Source organism: Vombatus ursinus, unplaced genomic scaffold (genome assembly GCF_900497805.2).
Source record: "Vombatus ursinus unplaced genomic scaffold, bare-nosed wombat genome assembly UNPS02014894.1, whole genome shotgun sequence".
In the NCBI taxonomy this organism is placed as follows: domain Eukaryota; kingdom Metazoa; phylum Chordata; class Mammalia; order Diprotodontia; family Vombatidae; genus Vombatus; species Vombatus ursinus.
The window spans coordinates 3,511,312-3,535,048 of record NW_020954672.1 but is presented as its reverse complement, the minus strand read 5'-3'; the positions used below and the strand labels follow the sequence as shown (position 1 = coordinate 3,535,048).

The 23,737-nt window shown below is 51.3% G+C and overlaps 2 protein-coding genes across 7 annotated transcripts in view; both read left to right on the top strand.

Annotated features, from left to right (window-relative positions):
- Nucleotides 1-9,767, top strand: part of ACIN1 (apoptotic chromatin condensation inducer 1) — a 43,294-nt gene extending 33,527 nt beyond the window's left edge. For 2 of the 4 annotated variants that reach the window (XM_027843059.1, XM_027843057.1), the window contains 11 exons: nucleotides 1,514-1,655; nucleotides 5,336-5,378; nucleotides 6,183-6,316; nucleotides 6,409-6,561; nucleotides 6,922-7,063; nucleotides 7,167-7,312; nucleotides 7,461-7,568; nucleotides 7,682-7,789; nucleotides 8,085-8,409; nucleotides 8,540-8,640; nucleotides 8,791-9,767. In XM_027843059.1, coding sequence (XP_027698860.1) covers nucleotides 1,514-1,655; nucleotides 5,336-5,378; nucleotides 6,183-6,316; nucleotides 6,409-6,561; nucleotides 6,922-7,063; nucleotides 7,167-7,312; nucleotides 7,461-7,568; nucleotides 7,682-7,789; nucleotides 8,085-8,409; nucleotides 8,540-8,640; nucleotides 8,791-9,105 — 1,717 coding nt within the window. In that variant the 3' untranslated portion in view covers nucleotides 9,106-9,767. Of the gene's footprint in view, nucleotides 1-6; nucleotides 31-1,513; nucleotides 1,656-5,335; nucleotides 5,379-6,182; nucleotides 6,317-6,408; nucleotides 6,562-6,921; nucleotides 7,064-7,166; nucleotides 7,313-7,460; nucleotides 7,569-7,681; nucleotides 7,790-8,084; nucleotides 8,410-8,539; nucleotides 8,641-8,790 lie in introns of those variants that run through there. The other 2 variants (XM_027843060.1, XM_027843058.1) reach the window with 2 other exon arrangements.
- Nucleotides 9,768-11,096: 1,329 nt separating this feature from the next.
- Nucleotides 11,097-22,679, top strand: CDH24 (cadherin 24). 3 transcript variants are annotated; one of them, XM_027843072.1, is made up of 14 exons: nucleotides 11,097-11,181; nucleotides 12,857-12,909; nucleotides 13,204-13,543; nucleotides 13,759-14,053; nucleotides 14,462-14,581; nucleotides 14,689-14,856; nucleotides 15,190-15,377; nucleotides 15,782-16,035; nucleotides 17,451-17,587; nucleotides 19,958-20,079; nucleotides 20,166-20,277; nucleotides 20,709-20,957; nucleotides 21,151-22,260; nucleotides 22,459-22,679. In XM_027843072.1, the coding sequence occupies exons 3-13, from the start codon at nucleotides 13,343-13,345 to the stop codon at nucleotides 21,648-21,650; spliced, it is 2,346 nt and encodes a 781-aa protein (XP_027698873.1). In that variant the 5' UTR covers nucleotides 11,097-11,181; nucleotides 12,857-12,909; nucleotides 13,204-13,342; the 3' UTR covers nucleotides 21,651-22,260; nucleotides 22,459-22,679. The 3 variants fall into 3 exon arrangements, with proteins under 3 accessions (XP_027698873.1, XP_027698874.1, XP_027698872.1); XM_027843073.1 differs by lacking the exon at nucleotides 12,857-12,909 and having other exon boundaries at nucleotides 11,108-11,181; XM_027843071.1 differs by lacking the exon at nucleotides 11,097-11,181 and having other exon boundaries at nucleotides 12,501-12,909.
- The last annotated feature ends 1,058 nt before the right edge of the window (nucleotides 22,680-23,737 follow it).

Sequence of the window (23,737 nt, the reverse complement as noted above, 5' to 3'; positions counted from 1 at the left end):
AAAAAGCATGTTATCAGAAAGCAAAGAAGGGTGAGATCTTCACATTTCCATGTCTCTCCTCCCTTTCCCATTTGTGCCTCCTCATTTCTTTTCTCTTGTTCCCTGTGGCCTTCATTTCTCCTTTGTTTTTTTAATTGTTTTTAGACATCATGCTTTTCTCCTCTTTGTCTTTCCAGCCTAATACCAATCAGGCCCCTTCCATCTGTGTGGGGAATAGGCATTTTTCAAGCTAGCCTGTGCTTTAGGTTTAGGCAGCTAAATCCTGTGTGTTTCTGTCGGGGCCTGCTAGTTGGGGGCACAGTATAAATTTTCCCCTCCCCCCCCAACAGCCTTCTTAGTCTACTCTCTGGAGGCTCTCTGACCTCTGAGTGTCAGGCTGTCTGGGCTGCTGGATTTCCTGGTGGTTATTATCACACCCAGGAGGCTTGGTTTCTTCTCCAGAGAATTAGGCCCCTGGTCAACTTGATCTGATTTTTTTTTTTAAGCATGTGGGGGAGGGGGGGTGAAGTTAGGGGTGGGGACTAAAGAAGATTGAGAGGCAATTTATTCAAAGATGGATCTCTGGAATTATTTTCGTGAGAATGGGGGACAGTTTGTGTAATCCAGAATAGGAGAGTGGATTCCATACTTCTGATAAAAGGGAGGGTTATTCAAAACATTGAGGGTATCTGAGGGAAGTGGTAGGTGTGTTCTGACTGAGTGGTTAGCTCTTTAATTCCGTGAAAGTAAGAATGGGAGACTAGGAAAAGCAGGGTCAGCTGAATATCAGAGTGGCCATGACTCCACCTTAAGTTCTACAGCTGGGGAGAGGGGGGTGGAGAGGGCCGTGGCTTATGAAGTATAAGCCTTTACTGGTGAGGTATCCCTCTGTTTTTTTCCTCCATTCCTGGTATCTTCAGATCAGATGAGTGAATGGACCATAGTTACTTAAGCTTAGGCTCAGTGGCAACAGCCATGACCAAACTTTATCATCTTTTTGAGAAAAAGGCCCCTACACAACGTCTTACGCATAGTAGGTGCTTAATAAGTGTTTATTAATTCATGTGGGGGTGGGGGAGGGACACCAGTTTTGGTAGAATCACCTCTGAGGGAATAGTTGAAGAAAGGAATAGAAATAAAGACTTGTGAGCATTGGTCAGTGTTATTGGACTATAGCAGAGACGATAGCCTCAGCACCCCAACCCCATCATAGCCTTGTCCCAACTTGGAAGGATATGGTTCCTGTGACCAGTGCTAATTCCCCCTTCATCCTTAGGTAAAAGAAAATCTTACCTTTTTACTTGGGTTAGGCCTCACGACCAAACAACTGGGGCAGTCAGTAGAAGCGAAACACTCAGTGTGATAGGGAAAGCACATACATACACATATATATACACACACACACACACCCCATCCCCAGTGACGAAGCATGGGAGTTTCCTGACTCACGAGCTAACATCTTGCTCTCTGTTCCCCTTGGTTCTTTCCTGCCCTTCCTTTCCTACCCTCCCTCCCCCTCCCCCCATATTGTCAGCGAGGAGAAGGAGGAAGTGACCATGGAGACAGCTGAAAACAGGCCTGAGAATGAGGTGCCTGAGCCCCCCATGCCCATTGCAGATGCAGCAAGCAGTGAGGAACGCCCTGAGGGCAATGCAGAGGATGAGGAGAAGAAAGAGGTAAATTTCAAGGCCACCTGTTGGTGAGGGTGGGGGACAACCCTAGGGGAAAGGGTAGGCCACTCTGGTGACCCCCTTTGAACAGCGGGATAAGTTCAGAATGAAGGGACGAGGCAGATCTTTGCTCAGGTCCCAGAGGCAGACAGGGACACTGATGAGTGTAGGGCCAAAGGGAGAATTTGCTGGTTTAGCAAGGGATACCCCTTGTATTGGGAACAGGGCTTAACATTTCTTTGTTGTTGAGGAAGGTTAGCTCCTGGGTCTTTTCAGTTTTGTATTTGTTAATTGGAGACTGAATTAAGGGGGACTTTTTTTCTCTTTTTCTTTTTCCTTTCTTTCTCCCTTACTGATTTCTAGGACATCAGCTCCAAGTCTCCAAGTTGATCTTTTGTCTTGGGGCTGCCTAGTTGTGTCCTGGTAGACTCATACTAGGGACAAGAGTCCTTGTTACATTTCCTTCCTTCTTTAAATTATTTTTCCAAACTCAGAGCTCAGTTTTTGTTGCTTTCATCTTCAGTCTCTTAGGCATAGTCACCTTCTTGCTTTCCCTCCTTTTTATTCTGTTAGAAAGCATTGCCCCCTAGTGGGCTTTTGGGATTTTTCACCACAGACTAACCATTCTGAGGAAATTTGAGTTTTCCTATCTGCCCTCCAGTGTTCCCATTGCTGAGATGTATATAACTGTACTCCATGGAGATTCTTTTTCTATTTTTTTCCATTTACATTCACTCATGCCATGCATCCAATTCAAGGGCTGCCTCAGTCCAAGCCAGCAAAATCTCCTTGGCTATTGTAGTGATAGAGAAAGTCTTAGCTGGGTTTGGGAGCTGGGGACACAGGGTGGGTGGGACTGTTGTGTGTGTAGCCTTTCTCTGGTGTGTGTTGCGGGGGTGGGGGCCGGTGAAAGTGATTTGATGTGCAGAATATTATTTATTACAAGGTCCTTCTTCCCCGTAAAACTTTGTCCAAGTACCTCATGTACGGTAATCCGCCCGTAAAATATAACCCTGCCCAACTGGCCAATTGCTGCTGCTGCCTCCTCCTCTGGACCCACCCGCTGCTACTGAGCTGCCCAGTAAGAGCCGAGTCTGCTATCCTGGTGCCTCGGCCAGAAGGGGGGTTGTATGTGGGCTCCTGGGGGGGGCCCCCCACAACCTGCTTCCCTGACCTGTCTACAGCAGGGGGCCAGAAGAGTACTGTTCAGGAGAGACTTGTATTCAGAAAGCAAAGTGCATCTGGAAAGGGGCGGACTTGTGCCATCTCCCTACTTGGGATGCCTCAAGAAGAACTTTTGTCAGTGCTGGGGCCCCTATCCATATGCCTCTGCTGGGGGCTTCCTTGTTCTCTACAGACTGTTGGATTCCCTTTCTAGGGCAACAAAATCTCCCTAAAGAGCCATGTGTGGGCATGGCATCAGGCTATAAAATACCAAAGTGGGGCCCTCAGAATAAGCTTCAACAGCTGAGGATCCTGCAGAAGGTCAAAGGTCTAAGCCCCAGGGACTTAATGCTGGTGACATCCCAGTCTGCTACATCACTGCTCACTCATCAGATGGACTTTCCTCTGGTCCCTGACTACACATGGTGGAGGGTAGTATGCTGGCAGCTCTTACCACTTCTCCATCCTTGGAGGCAGGGGCCTGGACCCATCCATCCACCTGACTGGAGCCACTGTCCCAGCTGGAGCTCTCTGAGGCGAAGCCACACACTCTAAGAAGAAAAGCAGCTTGGCCTTATGGTTGTCATTCTTCACCTGGAATGTCAACCTACCATTCCAGGGGTACCTTCATCTGAGGCGCCATGGCCACATCTGATCAAAGGCCTCCCCACCTAGTTGCAGGCAGAGGAAAAGGGGACCCTGGAGTCATCTATCACCTGGATTGCAAATGTTGAGTGTTATTGCTGCGGTTTGCCACTGATGGACATGGGGTCCATGCCTGCCTCTCATAATCCAGGGCATGAGCCACTCCTGCCATTCAGTGGCCACCTCATCAGGAACTACAAGATGGTGCCCGTACAGGGCTGGGACTGCTGTCTCTCCCCTCATTTTCCCCCTCTGCCCCTCGCTGAGCCCGGGCACCACCATTGAACTGTCTGACACCTTGGAGACTGGGCACTGCCCCCCCAATTTTTCCCCTTGCCCCCCCCTTCGCCCCCCCGGGAGGACTGTGGCTCTGCCGCCAACCACCACGCCGTGCACTCACCTTTTTTGCCAACCCAACCCCCCACCAATTGCACAGCGCCTAGCAGGGAGGGCTCATTCTGATTGGACCGGCGGTTGACTAGATACAGTACACAGTGAGGTGCGATTGGCTGAACTGAAGATCCCAGGTGTGAGATGGTACCTGGAACATTTGTCATATTCCTAATTTATTTATTTTCTTCTTTTTTTTCTTTTCCCCCCAAAAATCTTTATTTTATTTTTCCCCTTTTTTCTTTAATTTTCTGATTTCTTTATTGATTTTATTTGGTTCATGTTTTTCCTGTTTTAATTAAGACTTTTTTTTTTTCTCACTAACTTTCCCGTCGAGAGCGGCCCGGCTGGGGTCAGGCTGGCCCTTAACGGAGACCAAGGAGACTTGGTTAGATGACAGAAGCAGGGTTGGGGAGGGAGGTGGAAAGAAGAGATTTTGTCAGGAGTCCTGCTCCACCCTTTAGAAGGGTGGCCTTAGTTTTTCCAGAAATAAGCATGCAAATATAAAGGTTCTCCATTCTGTCCCCCATTCTTAGTCTCTCCCTTCTGCTCTCTTCATAGTCCCTTTCCTTTGGGAAGGGAAGGGAGTTGTCTGAAAGCCACCTTCTAGTCCTCAGTTAAAGCCTGTAAGGCATGAGTCCTGGTTGGAGAAGGAATGGTAAATCCCTCATGGAGCCAAGTAAGATGCCTCAGGAGGTCTAAGAATGCAACAGGTGAAAAAGGCTGTCCCTTTCAAGACCTTTCTACAGTTGTTACTTGTAAGTTCAAATGACATTTAGCTCACTCTCCTCCTGTCAAGTTGGTCTTGGGCTGCCTTCCTCCAAAAGAAATCAGGACTATAGGTAACAGAAATCTTCGGAATCTAACCCTCTAGAGTACAAAAGCATCTTGCAAATGGGACACAATTAAGCAAAATCGCTTGTACTTGAGGGATTAAAGTAATTTTCATTGGTAGACTGGTTGGTCATTTGAAGGGAGGAAAAAGGAAGATCCTTGAGGCCTTTCCCATCCCAGAGTTGGCTTTCTTTGTTCCTTCATTTTTAACCTGAGTTAATAGGGAGCAAGGAGGACTGCATCAGCCAACTCTGGGCAATAGAGGCAGTGGCCTCAGAATATGGGCCGAGTATGTCTCAACCCAGAAGGACTATGAAGGGGGCATGGCAACATCTTTGAAGAGCCAGGGAGGCTACTACACCCTAAAAGCCTTCTTTTCAACTTATTTCTGGTAAAGCTAATATGCAGGCATGGTGTGGACTGGACGGACCTTTCCCCGATGTGACGTTTGGTTTTGTTTTTTTCTCTAACTTGCATCGGTTCCGCTTCCGTTTTTGCCGTTTGCCGCTTCTGTTTTGGTCTCTCTGTCTGTCTCTGTCTCTCTTACTCTGTGTCTCTGGAGCCTGTGCTGAAACTACCCTCATCTAACCTCTTCCCCCCCTCTCTGTGGGGTGTGTCTCTTTCTCTTTTTTCCCCTTCTCTTCTCTATACAGAGCTCGATGCCCAAATCCTTCAAGAGGAAGATCTCCGTTGTCTGTAAGTCCAGACTTAAATCACTGATATTTAGGGATCCCATAGCAACCAGAATTTTTGATGGAACAGATGTACTTCTCTATTGCTCTGCATTTTTCTCTCTCCCAAGAGTATAGGTTTTTGTCATTTCTCTGGTTCCATTGAGCTCCTTGCACTTATGCCAGTTTCTAAGTAATAGGAAGGCTTACCTCCCTCCCAGTGGGAAATACACAGTGAGGTGTTTTAGACCCTACTGTCCATTTACTGTCTCTCCCTTGTTCTTTGCAGTTCTAGAGCCTAAAGCACTATGTAGAGAGAGACACATTCCTTCAAACACCTAAGTTCCTAGAACCAGAGAATATGTAATGAAGGCCCTTTTGTCTCACAGAGGAGTTTCTTCCATCCTACTAGAGAGTGTTTGATAGAATTTCTTTTTTTTAAATTCTGGGCCCCAGTATAAACCGTACATTGTTGTCCCCTTCCCTACAATTTTAAATGTCATTTCTACCTCCATTTGAAAAGTTAAACTGCTTAGGGGTTTTCCTTTTCACACAGCCCCCACCAAACATACTGTGATTTGCTGCCTTTAAGTACAGGTAGGTAATTTCTTTCAATCAGGAAATAGTTCTTCTTCTGTTCTTGTTCACTCTGAAGACAAGTTTTTTTCCAGTCTCTAAGGTTACTTGCCTTAGTTTTTAAAATGTGTTAACAATCTGGAGTGATGGATAGATAACCCAAGTTAAAGGTTGGTCAGTTAAAGGGATTACAGAGGGAACCAATATAGAGCCCCTGGCTGTCTCACAATTGAGCCTTGTTTCTTGGGGGTAGCGGCTACCAAAGGGGTGCCAGCTGGAAACAGTGACACAGAAGGAGGCCAGCCAGGACGGAAGAGGCGTTGGGGGGCTAGCACAGCCACCACCCAGAAGAAGCCCTCCATCAGTATCACCACCGAGTCTCTCAAGGTGAGGTGGGAAAAGCCTGAGGGGTGGGATGTGGGGAGGTGGGAGTAGATGTGGGCCCAGTGTAACGGGGTGGGGGGGTATCTGTGTCCCAGAGCCTTATCCCCGACATCAAACCCCTGGCGGGGCAGGAGGCCATTGTGGATCTACATGCTGATGACTCAAGGATCTCTGAAGATGAGACAGAGCGTAATGGTGAGGATGGAACCCACGACAAGGGGCTGAAGATATGCCGGACTGTCACACAGGTAAAAGGCTCGGTGTGCTAAGGAGCCAGATTATGGAGAGGTTCTCTCTATTTAGAAGTGGCTGGGAACAGGGTGGCTATTGAGGTAGGAATCAGAGATTGGACTGTCTCTCCTTTTCCATTGATTGAGTGTCTAAGCAAATCAGGGACTCATGTATTTGTACCCAGTATTGAGAATCTGTTACAGATGATTTGCCTCACTTAACATTATTTCTAGCATTTTAGAAAGAGCTTCTGACATCTCCTGTTCCTTCTTCCCTCCCTCCCTCACCAGAAAGAGTCAGGGTCATGGATATGATGTGCTTGTTAGGGAGTGCCTCAGTGCCCCTGATATGTTCCCTTATCTTCTTCCTTTCTATAGGTGGTGCCAGCGGAGGGCCAGGAAAATGGGCAGCGTGAAGAAGAGGAGGAAGAAAAAGAGCCTGAAGTTGAGCCCCCTGAAGTACCTCAGGTTTCTGTAGAAGTTGCCTTGCCTCCACCTGTGGAGCATGAAGTAAAAAAAGGTGAGTAATAAGGGAATGAAAGGACAAAAGGATTGTACTGGAGAAGGTAATAATCTTACAGTTATGCCCTGCTGACAACCATTCTTGGTTTTTGTTTTTGCAGTGACGCTGGGAGACACTCTGACGCGGCGTTCAATCAGCCAGCAGAAGTCTGGTGTGTCTATCACAATTGATGATCCTGTTCGTACAGCCCAGGTGCCCTCACCACCTCGGGGCAAGATCAATAACATTGTCCATATCTCCAATTTGGTAAGTAGTTTCCATCCCCATCTCCAACTAAAGAATATGCATCCCTAAGCATTCTGGCTGGGCCACAGGGTATTAAGAAACCTTAGGAATGACTGCCTTTCTACCTTTATTTCATTTGTGGCTTTTGACATTCCATTTTCATCGGCAGGTTCGTCCCTTTACCTTAGGCCAGTTGAAGGAGTTGCTGGGTCGTACGGGGACCCTGGTGGAAGAAGCCTTCTGGATAGATAAAATCAAGTCCCATTGCTATGTCACGGTGAGGTGGAAGGGTTGTTGAAGTCCTTTGGGAGCCGGTCTTGGGACATTGTAGGATGGTGAATAAATTGAAGGCTTTATGCATAATCTTTTTTCCTGCTCTTGTTTCATCAGTATTCAACAGTAGAGGAAGCTGTTGCCACTCGAACAGCTCTGCATGGAGTCAAGTGGCCCCAGTCCAATCCCAAATTCCTGTGTGCTGACTACGCAGAGCAGGATGAGGTATGAGACCTAGAAAGAAAGAAATAGAAAAGAGATGGGCATCTTATCTTCCCCTGTCCTCACTAAGATAGGGCAGCCTTTCTAAGGGTCCAGGGCACCAGAATCCTTTCATGAAGGATTTTCCCTGACACCTTGGTCAGGGCCTCTACAAGGAAAGATTTTTTTCCAGTACCCACTGCCCTTTCCATAACTGAACTTGTAACATTGCTTAAGAAATGCCACTGAGATGTACCCAAACCAGTCCATCAGGAGTGTCTTCGTCTCCTCTTGACTGTTTGCTCTTCCGTGCCCACAGCTGGACTTTCACCGAGGCCTCTTGCCTGACCGACCCTCTGAGCCTAAAGCTGAGGAGCAGGGAGGCCCACGGCCCCTGCACCCTCCGCCCCCGCCCCCAGCCCAGCCACCTCATCATCCCAGGGCAGAGCAGAGGGAGCAGGAGCGGGCAGTGCGGGAGCAGTGGGCAGAGCGAGAGCGAGAGATGGAGCGACGGGAACGTACTCGATCAGAACGGGAGTGGGACCGGGACAAGGTTCGTGAAGGGCCCCGTTCCCGGTCTCGCTCCCGTGACCGCCGTCGAAAGGAACGCGCCAAGTCCAAAGAGAAGAAGAGTGAAAAGAAAGGTAGTGATTGGGCTGTGGGTAGCTTTTCCCATCCTTAGCTGCTGGATTGTGGCAGGCAGACCCACCAATTGGATGGGATAAACCTTGGGGCCAGGCACAGTCAGAACCTAACCATTCACTGTCTTCACAGAAAAAGCCCAGGAGGAACCACCTGCCAAGCTGTTGGATGACTTGTTCCGTAAGACCAAGGCAGCGCCCTGCATCTACTGGCTTCCTCTGACTGACTGCCAGGTGAGCTTTCTCTTGTATAAAGACTGGAGAAAGCCAGAAGGATATGGGTTGTCTGGATAAGGGAGGTGGCAGGGTTACGGGAAAGGGGCAAAGCCCCTCTGTGAAGAAGCATAGACAGCAGACACCCTGACTCCCCTGCTTGGCCCACAGATTGTTCAGAAGGAGGCCGAGCGGGCCGAGCGGGCCAAGGAGCGTGAGAAACGGCGAAAAGAGCAAGAGGAAGAAGAACAGAAAGAACGAGAGAAGGAGGCTGAGCGAGAGCGCAGCCGGCAGCTAGAGAGGGAGAAACGTCGAGAGCACAGCCGGGAGAGGGAAAGAGAGCGGGAGCGGGAGAGGGACCGGGGGGATCGGGATCGGGATCGGGAACGGGAACGGGGCCGGGAGAGGGATCGTCGGGACACCAAGCGGCACAGTCGGAGCCGCAGCCGCAGCACCCCAGTGCGAGACAGGGGTGGACGCCGCTAGCTGCAGCCCCCCCCACCCTAAGGAAAGCCTCAGGCATCAGCCACCCTGCTGGTGGGGGGTAAGAGCCACAAAGGGATGGGCACTGCCACCACCTTCACCCCTGAGGGTATTGCACAGAATTACCTGTGCTGAAGTGCATCCCTCTTTTTGTTCACAGAACACGGGGAGAAGTGGCTGTGTGCTGCCCCATGTGCCCTTCAGCCTTTTCCCCAAACCCCATTTCTGAATCTGTGTAGGGCTAAGACCCATTTTGGGGGGAGGGGGGAGGGGGTAAAGGTTAATCTTAAAGATGGGAAGCAGCCTGGGGACTCAGCATCCTCCATGTCTCCCTCATCCTTCTCTCCCCATCTTTCATTTTCCCTCTAACTTGTTCTCCTTTCATTCCCTTCCCCTCTCTTCCCCTACGGGGATCTCACCTCCCCTCGGGAATAGCTGGGGTCAGGACTGGGGCACCTATGAGCTGAATCAGCATCTCTCCTCCCGAGTCCCCAGGCCCCTGCAGTTCCTGAAGTATTTCCCTCTTGCCCTTCAGCCTCCACCTGGCCCACAAGTTCCACTTTATATCCACCTTTTCCTTCTGTTCTATTTTTATTTTTATTTTTTTTATTATTAAATGATGTGGTCTATGGAAAAAATAAAAATCTGACTTAGTTTTACCTATTATTGTGCGGTTGGGTTTCCTTGGGAGTTAGTCATGTAGGAGTAGGAGTAGGAGAGGGTGGGTGAGGGCTCTGCTTCCTGGCCTTGGTAGACTTTTCTTAGCTGGGAGGCCCCAAAGCATACATTTAGGTGGCAGGATCACGACCTAGAAGGCTGTTCCCAGGGTTCTGGAGATCAGCCTCTGTTCAACCCTTAAAATTTGCTCCAGTGTAGAATACTGTGTCCTATTTCCCACCACCTGAAGAGGACCAGTGAAGGGTGTATGGGGAATGGGAGGGAGGCACACTGACCTTCCAGTTCCTGCTGCGGTACAGCTGGAGGAGTGGGGAGTGTTGTGGAGAGAGAACCCCCTTCTCCCCACCACAACCTCTGCACATGGTGGCGGTGTCTTCATCATCCCGGTCCAAGATGTTAAGACTCCCCGCGTTTACCGCCAGGGGTCAGTCGTCCTGCGTGCTGACTACTGAGGGTGCCAGTCCCGAAACGTAGGCTGCTTTTCTCCCGATCGCCGCCCTAGGAAATCACGTCCTTCCGGGGCCCATTCCGACCCCTTCGGCCCTCTCCCTAGGGATACCGTCTCTAAAGACTACCGTGTCTCAGGGGCCAACCTCCCTCCAGATCGCCCTCGACCTGGGCACCCCGAGCTGCCCCCGAAGTAATGCCCTGAGTGAGGCTGAGGTTCACCCTCAACCCATAATCCGGCTGCATGGAGGGGCCAGACAGGGCTCAGCGTGGCCGGGTTGGAGGACCGAGCCGGGGTGCAGGGCACGGCATCTGTATGCGCCGGACGGGCGCCTTTCCACACACGTGGGAGGAGGGGCGGGTGAGGGAGTCTGCACTGCCCCGGCCCCGCCAGGTGAGGGTCTGCTGGGGAGAAAAAGCCTGCTCCCCCCTCCTCTCTGCCTCCCCTTTTCCCTCTTCGTCCTCTTCCCCTTCTCCGTCTCCCTCTCTCTCCCCCTCCTCTCTCCTGCTCTTCTTCCTCCTCTTCCTCTCTCTCCCTCTCCTCCTCCTCCTCCTCTCCCCTCCTCTTCCTCCCTCTCCCTCTTCCTCCCCTCCTCTCCCGCTCCTCTCCCTCCTCCTCCCCACCGTCCTCCGTCCTCCTCCCTCCTCCCTCTGCAGGCGGAGCCTCCTCCTCCTCCCCCGCCCCCCTTTGGCGCTCCCCCCGCCCCGCGGCTCCGTCTCGCTCTTGTTCTCGCCGGGGCCGCTCAGACCTGCAGCAAAGCCGCTGCTCCCGCTGCCTCCCGATCGGGCTCCGGCGTCCTCCCCAGTCGACGCTTCAGTCGGGGTCTCTGCGCTTCATTCGCGGGTGGCCGTGGGGTGGGGGGGGTGGGGCTGTGTGTGGGTGTGGGTGTCCCTCTCCTGCCTGCCGCTCGCTCTCCTGCTGGGAGAGAGGCAGAGACCCTTGCGCCAGCCCAGGTAAGCGGACCTTCCACCCGCCCCGGAGCAGCTGGGGTTGGCAAGGCAAAGGGAGGGGGGGCTCTGCGGTCCCTCCCAGGGGTTTGCCCCGCGACAGACACCGGGCACCATCCGCTATATTCCCTTTTCCAGCTCTCTTCTTTCCCTTCTGTTTCACCTTGCTCCTCTCTTCTTCTTTCCCTTCCTCTTTCATTCCCTCTTTTCGCCTCTTCCCAAACCCTGTTTTCGCATCCCCGTCTCACTCCTACCCAATATCTTTCTCCTTTCGGTTTCTGTCCCTCCCTTCTATCACTATCATTCTTGTCCCCCTTCTTTCTCTTTCCTCCTTGCCCTTCCCTCTTCTTTCCTCTCTCCTTCCTCCCCCTCTTCTTATCTGTCCCATTGTACCCTTTCCCACATCTCTGTCTTTCACCACTTCTCTTCCCTCTCTCACCCTCTCATTCCCTTTCCTCTTTCCTCTCTTTCCCTCTCTCCTCTTTCTCTCCCTCTTTTCCCTTTCTATCCTTCATCTCTATCTCTATCTTCCCCTTTTCCCTTGCCCCTTGTTCCCTTTCCTCTTTCCTCTCTCCTTTTTCTCTTTTCCCCTTCTGTCTTTCATCTCTTTCTCCCTTTCCCTTTTCTCTTTGCTCTCTTTCCCTCTCTCCTCTTTCTCTCTTCTCCCTTTTCATCTTTCATCTCTACCTGTCTCCCTTTCCCTCTCTCCCATTCCCTGGTTTCCCACTGGATGGACAGGCTGTCAGGTGTCTGGATCTTGTTAAGGAGGAGGGACTGGAGCAGGGTGCTACCTGGGGTGTCCCCCGGGAGGGGGGGTAATAGAGTGGAATGGGACTTGGGCTCCTCGTTCTTCCTCTTCTGTCTTTCCCCGCCTGAACCATTCCTGTCTGTCCCCATTTCCCCAGACTCTGAAGTTCTCTCTTGTCCTGGTCTAACCCGGCTCTTAGGGATCTCCCCAGTCACCACTACCTGCAGTTTCTTCTCTGCTCCCATACTGACTCTTCACTGGGGTCTAGCTCTCTGGATCTGTGCTTTTTCTGTATCTCTGTATCTCTGTCTTTCAGTCACTCTCTGTCTCCCTCCATTGATCTCTTTCTACCACTATCATTCAAGTGTTCTCGCTTTCTTCCATCTCCCTCGCTTATCTTTATGTCTCTCTCAGTGGCTCTTCTCTTCCCCATTCCCCTCTTTTCCTATCCCTGGCCCCCAGCTCTGCCTCACTCCCCACCAGTCCCTTTGCTTAGCTGCAAGGGGTATCACTGCTGTGCAGACTGACTGAGCCCGGCAATGCCTTTCACATGGGATCTTGGGCAGGATCTAGAGAAATGGGGCCTCAGGAGTCCATGTCAGGGGTCGCCTCTTTTCTTAGACCTCACTCATTTTCTATACCTCCCTAGAGATTTGGCTTTACTTCCCCCCCCTTCACCTCTTATCCCCTCCCTCAGATCATCTTAGGCCCCACACCCCCTAGAATCAAACCCCTATTAAGTCTGGTGGGTTTTATCAAGCCCTTTTCCTCAGCCCCTCCTCCTTAGGCTCCCAAAGCAGAGATCCTAAAACTGCCAGTCACCCTGTGTTGGAGAGAGGGGCAAGTTGAGGGGAAGAGAGCCCAGACTGAGGATTTCTCAGACCTTCCACACATTCTGGCCCCTTCTCCCATTTTTCTCTCCTTTCTCTCCAGCTCTCCCTTCTGCACCGTGACTGATCAGAGATTTGACAACTTGGAGGGCAGAGGTGAATATAGGGGTAGTGCAGCTGGGAAGAAGGATGGGGGTGGCTAGGAATGTTAAGTCATGAAGGTATTGGGATTCTTCTCTGTTTCCTTCCCTATCCCTTCCAGCTTGAGCCTCTCCTGTCCTATCTGTCCCCTTCTCCCCAAACCCTTAAGTTATTTTCTTAGCACCGAATCCAATAGCAATGAAAGTATTGGGGAATGGTTACTAATGGGTCTGGTTACCAGTGTGTCCAGGTTGGGGGATTTGAAGGTATCTCACTCTTCTCCCTTGCTGACCAATTCCTTTTCTGCAGGTTTGGACTGATGGGATAGCTCCCACACACCTGCCCTACTGGCCCCACCCACCACATGGACAGCACCACTGTGGGGAGAGGGCCGGTGGGTCAGTGAGTGGAGCCTGGGCTGAGCCAACACCAGAACCAGGTTCAGAGCATGTGGGTCTTTGTGCGGCTGTTGCTGGCCTGGCTGGGGAGCTGGGGTTGTGCAGGGAAGCTGGTTGCCCCAGCCCAAGCATGGGCTGGTATCAAAGAGGGCCAGGGGCCTACACTGCTTCGGGCAAGAAGGAGCTGGGTCTGGAACCAGTTCTTCGTCATCGAGGAGTATGCTGGCCCCGAACCCGTCCTCATTGGCAGAGTAAGAATTAACCCCTCCCCTCAAAACAGTCTCATATTTCCCACCCACTTGACCCTTCCTCCTAGCTTCACCCATCTCACTTCCTTCCTTCACCTTGGTCAAGTCCCTTGTCCCCAAGCATGAGCCTTCTTATCCCTTATGTCCATTCCCCTTGCTGTGCTTTCTCCCCCCAGCAGCCTTCTCACGTCTGACCCCTACCTCCGTGTCCCCTACAGCTTCACTCAGATGTCGACCGTGGTGAGGGCCAAACCAAGTACCTGTTGACAGGGGAGGGAGCAGGCACTGTGTTTGTGATTGATGAGGCTACTGGCAACATCCATGTCACCAAGAGCCTCGACAGGGAGGAAAAGGCCCAGTATGTGCTATTGGCCCAGGCTGTGGACAGAGCCTCCAACCGGCCCTTAGAGCCACCATCTGAGTTCATCATTAAAGTGCAAGACATCAATGACAACCCACCAGTCTTCCCCCTTGGGCCATACCATGCCACCGTGCCAGAGATGTCCAATGTCGGTGAGGGACCCTTGCTTTGATCTACCCCAAATTTCCTTTGGCATAAACTAGACTCCTCTCCCCACTCAAGTGTCTCCTGTGGCAAGCTGCTCACTCCCAACTTATATACCAGGCTCATCCCATTCCTCCAGGCCTTCTCCCTAATCCCATTCCAAAATATCTTCTCCCCTGTTCCAGGATACTCCCTTCCACACCCCATCTGCTCAGGGCCCTCTCCTACCTCCAGGGTGCTACCTCCCCCCGATCCCAGACTGTTGTTCAACACTTGCCCCACAGCCCACTGGCCCAAACCACCTTCGAAACCTCTCGTCTAACCTACTACAGCCTTTCCCCTCCCATCACTTCCCTCACTCCTGCCCCCTCCTTCCCTCCCTTATGAGCCGGGGGTGACAGGAGACTCCCTGGCAGGGACATCAGTGATTCAGGTGACAGCTCAAGACGCTGATGACCCTAGCTATGGGAACAGTGCCAAGCTGGTGTACACAGTGCTGGATGGCCTGCCTTTCTTCTCTGTGGACCCCCAGACTGGTGAGGTTGGGAAGCAACAGAGGGGAAGGGTCTAAAGGATACCCAATGAAGAGGGTGAGGGTGGGGATCATGCCTTTGACTTAGTATCACATTCCATCCCCTTCCAGGAGTGGTCCGAACAGCAATCCCCAACATGGACCGGGAAACGCAGGAAGTGTTCCTGGTGGTGATTCAGGCCAAGGATATGGGTGGCCACATGGGGGGGCTGTCGGGCAGCACCACAGTCACTGTCACTCTCAGCGATGTCAATGACAACCCCCCCAAATTCCCTCAAAGTAAGGGCGCCAACTCTATCCCTTTATGTCCCCTTCTCTGAATTTCAGTCTCTTAGCCCCTGTGTCTATATTTCCCTCACTCTCTGAATCACATTCCCTTCAGGCCTCTTCTCCTGAGAGGTGGGGAGGAGGGCCCTGGGGAAGTCTTCTGCTCACCCCTAGAAACCAAGATAAAGGGAGGGAAGGAGGCCCTCAAGGGAGCTTTCTAGGGAAATGGGAGGAAGAGAAATGAGGAATTCTCCCATGGACCCCCTTTCCCCTTTTTCCAGGAGATGGGAGTATCTGGGAAAGGAGAAGGGGCCATTCTGAGTCTGTTCCCCCTTCTCTTCAAAGGCCTATACCAGTTTTCAGTGGTGGAGACTGCAGGGCCAGGGGCCCTGGTGGGCAGGCTTCGAGCCCAAGACCCTGATCTGGGAGACAACGCCCTCATGGCTTACAGCATCCTGGATGGGGAAGGGGCTGAGACTTTCAGTATCAGCACTGATGCCCAAGGCCGAGATGGGCTTCTTACCATACGCAAGGTGTGCCCCACCTGACATTCTCTCCCCCCACCCCAAGCCAACATCCACTTTCTATGCTCCGCTTTCTGAGACATTACCCCAGATACACATTCACCTACTTAACCACCTTGGTGGGGGGAAGGAGGGGGTGGCATCCCTGCCTTGTAACCATCTATACACTTCTAATTGAGTTTTTCTTCCTCCTGTTTTGATGCGTCCCCGGATGCATTCCAGATCAGAGGGCTCCCATTCTTTCCAGGGAAGGGGGAGTGAATCACCAAGTCTAGCCCCAGACCCTGGTCTTTATTCCAGGGTCAGGCAGTATCCCAGGCTCAGGACAGAGGAGTCTCTCCAGTCTAGCAGGGATGCGATGGGCTCCAGGGTCCCACCCCAGCCTCTACAGATCTGTTTCCTCCCACTTTTAGCCCTTGGATTTTGAGAGCCGCAGATCTTATGCCTTCCGTGTGGAGGCCACAAATACACTCATAGACCCAGCCTACCTGCGTCGTGGGCCCTTCAAGGATGTGGCCTCTGTCCGTGTGGCAGTCCAGGATGCTCCAGAACCACCTGTCTTTACCCACTCTACCTACCACTTGGCTGTGCCTGAGAACAGTGCCCCAGGGACCCTGGTGGGCCGTGTCTCTGCTATGGACCTCGATTCACCCGCCAGCCCCATCAGGTGAGGCTCAGGGGGCCATAGCCCCTGTCCTATTCAGTGGCAAAGAACAGTTCAAAAACCAGCTCCTCATTTGCTTCTCTCAGTCATTGAATATCAAAGTTTAAAGGCTTTCCAATCCTCTTCCTGCTTCTCCTGCCCAATGTCCCCCAGCCCCTGTTTCTCCCTGTGTCCCCTTGGCCTTCCTTGACTTGCCAATTCCTGGCCTATCCCTCTCCAATAGCCTCCCAGACCTTCATCTCCTTCAGTTTCCCTTCAACCCCTTGCCCTCTCCGGGCATCCATTTTCCCAAATACTATTCAGATAGGAGAAACCACTGGTCAGGCTCCATCAGGACCCCCATTCCTCTTCATTTCCAGTCCTAAATACTAAGAGCTTCATGACCCCAAGCACAGCCTGGGCTTAGGGGAGTCTAGAGAGTGGCCTCCCTGTCGCTCTGGACAGGTACCCCCTGGTCCCACCCTCAGCAGAACTGTAGTGACAGTGAAGCATGTCTGTTACTCTCCCACCTCCTCTTCCTACATCCCTCCTGGACCCCTTTGTCCCAACCCACACCACAGCACCCTGCTCGGGCCTACCTTCCCAGGTAAAGCTCATCCTCTGAGCCTCCCTTTCTACCATTTCCCATGGACACTAAACTCTTAGAATCTGGTAAGCTAATTTAGTCTAAGGATATGATCAACTGATTCCTTCTAAGGTGTTAATGACTGGTAATAACTTTCTATGTTCTCCCTCCTAGAGGTGAATCTGGGTAGGTGTCTTAACCTAAAGGGTCAATTTCAGGCAAAATGACAATCCAGAGAGGAGATAATTTAAGGCAAAGGGGCCTTCCTGGGGCCCCACAATTATACCAGCTGGCCCTGACCCGAAAGAGCTCAATTTCTTACCAAATGCAGCTGTGAGAATTAACCTAGGAGAATGACATTGGGGTACTCCAAACTCTAGTACCCATGGTGCTGTGGAAACAGCACTGCTTACTTGCTGTGTTACCTGGGGCAAGTTACTTAACTTCTCTGTATTTCAGTTTCCTCATTTATGGAAGGGGGGAATAGGAAGCTTAATCTAGCACAGTAGAAACAGAGCTGGATTTGGAATTGGGAACCAGGATTCAAATCCTGGCTGTCTCATTTAACTACCAGTATAACCTTGGATGAGTCAGTTTAGTCTTATTGAGCCTCAGTTTCCTCATCTGTAAAATACAGAGGTTGCCCCAGATGGCTTCTCAGTTTCCTTCTGGCTCTAAATCTTTGATCCTAATACTCAGCCTACCCAGCTCAGAGTTGTTGTAAGGAAAGGGCTCTCTAATGCATAACGCACAATAGAAATGTCAGTTATTGTTATTAGATCAGCTCTGAAGCCTCCCCCCAGATATTTCATGCTCCATCCCCAGCCACTAATCCTGACACCTCTTTCTTCAGATACTCCATCCTCCCCCACTCAGATCCCGAGCGCTGCTTCTCTATTGAACCTGAGGACGGCACCATCCGGACGTCTGTGCCTCTGGATCGGGAAGCTCGAGCTTGGCACAATCTCACCGTGTTGGCCACTGAACTTGGTAAGGGAGAGGAAGGAGCTGGGGAGAGCCAGGGTCCCCTGGGTAGCTGACAGAGGAGAGGTGGGTGTTGGGGGAGGATACAGGAAGTGTCAAGGAATGAAAAGAGAACAGATTTCTTATTCTGGAGGAATTTGAGGGGTTGCTAGTGAAGCACTGGTGGTAGCAGTGGCAGTAGTGCTGCTATCCAATGGAGACATGTGTCCACCCTTAGCCTTAGCTGCACAATCAGGAACATGGCCTGAATCTTCTGATTCTCCCTCCAGTCTCTTATCCCATCTCCAACAAATTCTCTACTCTCATATACCTTCTCCAATTCTGATTCTATCCCTGACACCCCACTGATGCCGTCCCCTACTGCACTCCCACTCCCTAATGTCATCCATCCCCAAGAGATTACCAGCCCTTACACTGCCTTCCCCTGAAAACACACTAAAAACCCATACCCTCTCTAGTTACTGCTTCAGGGAAGAAAAAGAATGACATCTCTATAGCAATTTGTGGTTTGCAAACATCAAAGAGACAGGTGCTATTATTAGGCCTCACTTTACAAATGGGGAAACTGAGGCTGAAATAAGTACTTGAAACAGGATTGGAATCCAGCTCTTCTCAACTCTGAATTGAGCATTGTATCCACCACACTGTACTAGTTAATATAATAATCATTGAAATTTTTATGACATTAGAAAGTTTACAAATATGACAGAAGATAATGAGAGTGACCCAGGGAGAGGCAGATAGAAGGGGAAGGGAAATTGGGTAGTGGGATTCCAAGGATGCTGGAATTCCAGGATAGATTCTGAGGGGGTAGGGCATGATATTTCTGGCTCTTCTCCCATCTGTCTGATTCTGGGCATTTTTACTGCTTCTTCTCAGGGCCCCCATGGGAGCTATATTCCTACCTCTGCCCAGCCCAGGCAGCATCAGTACTGCCTTCTTACTTCTTCCCTCCTGTCCTCCCCCCTCCCTATTACATAACTGCTCTGCTTTCTCCCCGGCTCCTTAAGACCTAGCCATGATCATCTGTCCCAAAGGGATGGAGGGGAGGGAGAAAGTTATATCTGGTGTATTCCCTGCTTTTTGTGTTTTTGTATTGTCTGTGTATATGCATGACTGTAAGTGTATAGGTATGTATGTAAATCTATATTGGTGTGAGTATTTGTGCATCAATATGTGCATGGGTGGATGTATTTGTGTTTATGTGTAAGTCTATAATGTGCACTCATGTACATAGGGATCTCTTTGCCTTTTCCCCATCAAACCTGCTAAGACTTTCTGTGTATATATTGGATCAAAGAAGTTGTCCCATTCCTATCTCTGGGATGGTTCCTATCATTTTTCTGGGATACAGTCAGACCTTGCCAAGGCTGGCCCCAGAAACAACCAGACATAAGTGCCTGAGTCGGGGGAGACCTCTTTAGACTTTTTGTCCAGGGCTTTTGTCTACCTGCTCCTGGCTTTCTCTGGGCTACCTCTCCTTCTCTTGGGCCTAATGGCTCCAAACCTGGGAAATAGGAGCTCTTCTCATGCACCCTTCTGTTGCTCAGGGTCTCACAGGGCCACATCTGGAGTTCCCAGCACCAGAGATGTGGGGAAGGCTAGGAGAGAGGCCAGAGGAGGGATGGAGAGGGTTCGTTGGCAAGGTTATTGGAAGTGGGATGACTGAGCCTGGGGGAAGGCGGTAGGATTCAGGTAAGAGCAGGACAGTTCATTGTTTTGCAGTATGTAGAGGCTGACTCTCTAGGGCATCTGACCAGTTGTTTGGATGGGCATGAGTATCGGTAGGCATGGAATAAGTGGGAAGAGAGAGGAGGGAATGTTGGAAGTAGGGCCGTGACAAACAGGAAGGTGACAGGGCGAGACTAACTCATGCTCTGACCTGTCCCTGAGTCGTGACTGGCCTCCCCTTGCCTGTACATCCTGAGTCCTATAGATTATGCAGCTGCTCCCTCGCCAAGGTCAGGACGGTGGAACTAAATCATGTACAGTGCCCAGCAGTGTGCTGTGGCTGTGGGGAAATTTAGCTCACAGCTGGAACCCGGATTCTTCTGATAGTGTGTGCTGCTGGGTACTGTGCATGTGGACGTGCATTCTGCATGTGTCTTTTGTGCTGAATGTAGTGCACATGTATTGCTCATCTAGTCATGTGTGTGCCGTGTGTATCTTATGTGCCCTATCTGTGGAGTACACACATGTGCCAACATGGCAGCTGTGCGCTGACATATTGCATGCCTGCTGAGCGGTGCTGCACCGCATTGTATTGTGTTGGCGCGTGTGTGTTTCATGCTTTGTATGTGTTATGCACACTATGCATCGTGTATACACTGTGTCTTGAATTATACCGTGTGCACTGTGTGTGTGTTCTGGCTTCAGACAGTTCTGCACAGGCCTCCCGGGTACAAGTAACAGTCCAAACACTGGATGAGAATGACAATGCCCCACAGCTGGCCGAGCCCTATGACACCTTTGTGTGTGACACAGCTGCCCCTGGCCAGGTGAGTAGGGCTTCATGACAGGAGCAAGGAGGAGGCAGGGTCCTTAAGGAGCTCTCATTCCTCTGAGTCCTGCTCTCCTTTACCAGCTGATTCAGGTTGTCCGGGCTCTGGATCGAGATGAAGTTGGCAACAGTAGCTATGTCTCCCTGAGTAGCCCCCTGGGCCCTGATGCCAATGTCACTGTCCGGGACAATCGAGGTAGGTGATCCCCACACACATGCCTTCCAACACATGAATGCACTCATACTATTGTTGGCATGTCTCCCTGACACACATCTTCCCCTGGCATACATCCGTATATCCCCCTACCATACCTCTCCTCTCCTGCTTAAGCTACCACCCCCTTCCCCACATATACCACTCCCCAAATGCAAATGATGGACCCTCCATAACACATACAACTTCCCCCAATACATCTACCCCTTCCACCATGATTCTCATACAGGCTCAGACCTTCCCCCGACCCCAGCTCCCAATTTAGCCTTATCTATTATATATATATATATATATATATATATATGTATGTATATATATATATATACACACACACACACTCAGCTCTCCTTGCCCCTTACCTTGAGGCCCCTAACCCTGCTACCTTCTCTCTCTCTCCCCCTCTCTCTCCTCAGATGGTTCTGCTAGTCTGCTGTTGCCCCCTCGCCTGGTCTTGCCTCGCCGGGAGCCCTACCTGGTGCCCATTGAGTTGCGTGATTGGGGTCGGCCGGCACTGAGCAGCACAGCTACGGTGACAGTCAGCATCTGCCGTTGTAAGCCTGATGGCTCAGTGGCCTCCTGCCGACCTGAGGCCCAGCTCTCCCCAGCAGGACTCAGCACCGGGGCTTTGCTCGCTATTTTGGCCTGTGTAGGCACCCTCCTGGGTAAGATGCTACGTGGGTTATAGTGGGACATTAGGAGAAGTAAGGGAGGGACAGGATATACATCATATAGCCAATGGGCTGGGGAAAGGGAATGGCATTGACCCACTTAGAAAGGTATGGGGACCACGATCTCATTCCTGGAGCAATCGGGTGGGCCTCTAGTGGGGTAAGCTAACCTCTCCATCCTCACCAGCCCTGGTGGTGTTGTTTGTGGCCCTCCGGCGACAAAAGCAAGAGGCACTCATGGTGTTGGAAGAGGAAGATGTTCGAGAGAACATCATCACCTATGATGATGAGGGCGGCGGTGAGGAGGACACAGAGGCCTTCGACATCACAGCCCTGCAAAACCCGGATGGGGCAGCCCTGCCTGCCTCAGCTCCACCGGCTCGTCGAGATGTGTTGCCCAGGGCCCAGCCCCCTCGACAGCCACGGCCCCCTGGTCCTGCGGATGTAGTGCAGTTGCTGGCTCTGAGGCTTCGGGAGGCAGATGAAGACCCCGGTGTCCCACCATACGACTCTGTGCAGGTGTATGGCTACGAAGGCCGAGGCTCATCTTGTGGCTCCCTCAGTTCTCTGGGCTCGGGCAGTGAGGCAGGTGGCCCCTCTGGGCCCCCCGAGCCCCTGGATGACTGGGGGCCACTTTTCCGTACCTTGGCTGAGCTGTATGGGGCAAAGGAGCCCTCCGCTCCTTGAGGACTGGTCCTAATCCTGCCTGTTTGTGTGGAGCCCCCATCTAAGCTGTGCCCACTTACATGCCCTCTAAAAGGGAGCTCCACGGGGTCCAGTGGGCAGCAACCACCAGCCCCTGGGCCCACTGGTCCTTCCACTCCGAGTCTCTGGTCCTTTTCCTATTGCTGTCTCTTCTCTCTAATTCTTGCCCCGTGAATCCCTCTCTGTCTCTTTTTGTGTCTCCTCTCTGACTCCCTACATCTCTGTCTAAATATGCCTCCCTCTCTTTCTCACTTCGTACATCTCTTTTGGCACTCCTCTGTCTCTCTCTCTGACTCACTATATCTCTCTTCTCAAGTGTGCCTCTGTCTTCTTTTCTCTCCTCATGTCTCTTTGTCGTACTTAACATATGGGTGCCTCCCTCTGAATCTCTCCCTCCCTATCTGCCTGTCTGTCTCTCTCACACAGCCTATGTCTACCTATCTCTGTTTCCCCTGCCCACATCCCCCGTGGTTTTCTCTGGGTCTCTGTGACCAAGTTTTAACAGCTTTTTGGTTTTTCCGTCACCCATCTCAAGAACAAGAAAACTTCCAGCCACTGACGCCACCCGCCTATGGGGAATACTTCACCCCAGGTCAGTGCTTGACCCAGAGCTTGGTGCTGGGGAGCGGACACTGCCCCTTCATCAATGAAGCTGGGTAGAGGGACAGGGGTGGGCCTCCAGAGACCTCTTACTTCCTTGGGGGCAGAGCTAAGTGAGAGGGAACATTTCATAGTGGGGACAAGATAGGTGAGAGTGTAGACCTTTACCTCTCCTCTCATTTCCCTACAGATTCTGCCCGCATGGTTTCCATCCATCACTCATGGCCTCACCCTGGCCCAACTGACCTCCAGCGGGGAGAGGGAGCTAGGCCCTTGCCCAGGGGGCCAAAACCCTGAGTCTGCCCCCCAGGCCACATCTCTGGGGAGCTCTGGCCCTGGGGGTGGTCTGGCTATTGGCCTACTTTGGGCATTTCACATCGTGTGCTTCCATGTCCCAAGGGGAAGGGAATGTCGGGGATAGGGGGTGGGGGGAGCAGCTGGGAAGGGAGAAAGTGGGAGGGAGGGAGGGGCCTCCATCTCTAATTTCATAATAAACAAACACTTTATTTTGTAAGGTCTTAGTGGTGGCTATGCTTTTAAACCAAGGTTTCATTATAAGATGTCGTGGCATGAAGGAACAAGTGTGAAGGCCTGGGCCCTATCCCCACTCTGCCTATTTCTTCTTCTGATATGACACTTAGCTTAGCTCTTTTTTCTCTTCTCCCTCTCTGTTCTTGTCCCTGACCCCTCTGCTGTGCTCCTCTTTCCTTTCCTCCACTCCCTTCTGTGCCCCACTGACAAGCCTTTCCTTCATCACCAACCTGGGGGTGACTCCCTTAGGGGCTCTCTCTGTGTCGGGGAGAAAAGGGAAGCTGAGTTTGGTTACCAGTTCTATTCCATCGATTTCAGATCGCATCTGGAGAGACTCATATATTGAGGAGGGTGGAGGGGAAGAGGCAGTGGAGAGCAGTCAAGGCAAGGAGGAGACAAAATGAGAGGAACCTAAAAGAGGAATTACTGGGGAAGAGGAGAAATACAGCAAAGTGCTGCTGGTAGAACAAAAAATAACTCATTTATTTAGCACTGTCAGGTTTATAAAATTCTCATGACAGCCCTATAAATTTAGGCAGTGCAAACATTATTATCTCCATTTTACAGATGAGAAAACTGAGTTCAAAGAGGTTAAATGATCTTGTCCAAGATTCCTCATCCAGTAAGTGGCAGAACCAGAATTGGGGGTCATCGGAAATAAGAAAATATGCAATATACGACACAAAATACACAATAGTGTATATTCCTGGTCCGGCAAAAGGAAGAGATGATCAATCAGTCCCTTCCCCAATTAAGAAAAGGGTGGTCAAGGATAATCTGGCTGAGAAATACAAAATTTGGGGATCCATTAAGCTTCCTTGTGGACGTTGCTCTCTTCTTCCAGCAGGGGGCATGGGTTGAGGGTAGGTAAGGAGGGTTGGGCCCTGTACTTCAGCTTCCTCCACCCTGATCCATAACAGGCTGTCCTTGACATCTGA

Coding starts and splice junctions, on each gene's coding strand:
- CDH24 (XM_027843072.1), top strand. CDS start 13,343: ATGTGGGTCTTTGTGCGGCTGTTGCTGGCCTGGCTGGGGAGCTGGGGT. Junction 14,857..15,189: donor CCCCCCCAAATTCCCTCAAA/GTAAGGGCGCCA, acceptor TTCTCTTCAAAG/GCCTATACCAGTTTTCAGTG. Junction 15,378..15,781: donor GGCTTCTTACCATACGCAAG/GTGTGCCCCACC, acceptor TCCCACTTTTAG/CCCTTGGATTTTGAGAGCCG.